This window comes from Echinops telfairi, unplaced genomic scaffold (genome assembly GCF_000313985.2).
Source record: "Echinops telfairi isolate 266 unplaced genomic scaffold, ASM31398v2 ScPeMD7_7424;HRSCAF=8462, whole genome shotgun sequence".
Taxonomy (NCBI): Eukaryota; Metazoa; Chordata; class Mammalia; order Afrosoricida; family Tenrecidae; genus Echinops; species Echinops telfairi.
Window position 1 is genome coordinate 80,998,018 of NW_022111324.1, and position 1,874 is coordinate 80,999,891.

General features: G+C 50.5%; 1 protein-coding gene across 1 annotated transcript in view; it reads right to left on the reverse strand.

The window, feature by feature from the left end:
- Nucleotides 1-1,874, reverse strand: part of LOC101657797 (kinesin-like protein KIF28P) — an 85,551-nt gene that overhangs the window by 39,428 nt on the left and 44,249 nt on the right. Inside the window, exons 9-10 of the mRNA XM_004700175.2 lie at nt 1,545-1,654; nt 620-741 (exon numbers count right to left, since the gene is read on the reverse strand). Of these exons, the coding sequence (XP_004700232.2) occupies nt 620-741; nt 1,545-1,654 (232 nt within the window). The remainder of the gene's footprint in view (nt 1-619; nt 742-1,544; nt 1,655-1,874) is intronic.

Here is a 1,874-nt window from a genome sequence, read left to right on the forward strand (position 1 = left end):
AATCACCCAGGACTTTGTATGTGATCACCAACTCCCCTTACCCATGTGCACCGAGGCAGTGGCTTTCTTCCTTATTGTGTACTCGCTGTTCTCCCCTAGGTCCGCAATATTATTACACGCCATGTGGCACCTTGCAAACCAAACTCAAACTCACTGCCGTGAAATGGGTTCCGACTCAGAGTGACCATATAGGACAGGAGAACTGCTCCCTAGTGTTTCCAAAACTGTAAACCTTTCCAAGAGCAGATGGCCTCACCTTTCTCCCTCGGGGCAGATGGTGGTATCAAACTGTGGACCCACATAACCCACTACACCGCCAGGATCCCTAGGGCATGTGGCAGCACTGGTAAAACCCGAATCAGTTGCTGCTGTGTTGACTGTGCTCCTTAGGCTTTGAAATGGCTGGTTTTGTAAGCAGCAGAGCACCAGGCCTTCATTTTCAGGCACATCTGGTCAACCTTTCTGTTTGCAGTTGAATGTGGTAACCATTGGCATGGCGCAGAGACTCCCTGTCACATGTCACCAATTGACAATAGCTCTCAGGCCAGTCTGTGTGTGGGTGTGTGGGAGGGCTGCCAGGAGGCAGGGGCAGCTTCCACGAGGATGGAGTGAGGCTCACCTGGGCAATGGCCATGAACTGCTGTCCCCACTCTTCTCGAGCCTGCTCCAGCTGATGTGCCCAGCTCATCTGGGTAGTGTGAATACCACATTGGTTTTCTGCCAGGAAGCATGCTGGGTGTTCTGGAGGGAGGCAGATATTTTAAGCAACAGACCTGCAGTTCTCAATCAAAACATGGTGCTCTCTGTGGTAATGTGAAACACTGAGCACGTGTAAGTCCTACAAAGGGTCGTAGTGTTCTCATTCACTAGACAACATTACCCATCTGTCAGTTTGTGGCACTGCAGTGGCTTGCATGTTTCCCTGACACTGGAAGCTGCCACTGGAATTTCAAATACCAGCAGGGTCACCCATGGTGGACATGCTTCAGCAGCGACAGGGATCCAGCCTACACAGTAAGGTCTGAGCATCTAACTTGCGAAACTTGCGAAAAGTAGCCAAGGAGAACCTCACAGATCACAACAGAACATGGTCCAGCTCACTGCTTTGGACTGGAAGAGGACAGCACGTTTGGTGACGTGGAGGGCCAGTGAGGATGTGGGAGGTCCTCAGAAGACTGGATTGCCCAACAGCCTCAATGGTTCTAGAAGAAGCAGGGTCAGCCTCACTGGGTCCTGCTGTGTATACGGTCACTGGGACTCAGCGGTAACTCCAAGGGAGCCAACAAGTCATTCACAAGAAAGTAGAGTGGGGTCCTCAACAGAAGGGCATTGTATTTGTTACTCATGTAGGAATTTGTCTCAAAAGATTTCCTTTAAAGGATGGGGCCAGAATGCCCTGGGCAGAGCCTCCGGGAGATCCCTTAGGTTCTCACTCGGGGTTGCCTTCCCCAAACTCCCTCCTAATGCTGCTGGAGGGCCACCAGCCCTCAGCTCTGAGCATCAGCCAGGTCCAATCCCTTCTTCTTGCTCCTGACTCAGTTTACCTGCCATTCTGGAGGTTCTACATCCAAGCAGCAGTTTGCTGTTCTCTGTCCTTGACTCTCTCGTCAGCTTCCAGGTGTTCGCCACAGCTTTGTTCCGAATCTTTTTAGCTCTTTCATATGTAAAAAGGAGCACGTATTCAGGCCCTGCACCAGCATCACCCAAAGCCCAAGCCAGACAGCTCTTTCTGAGTCTCCTTGAATTATTTAACACAGCGGTTCTCAACCTTCCGAATGCCACAACCCTTTAATACAGTTCCTCATGTTGTGATGATCTCCCAACCATAAAATTACTTTCGTGGCTACTTCATAACTGTCATTTTGCTACCATTA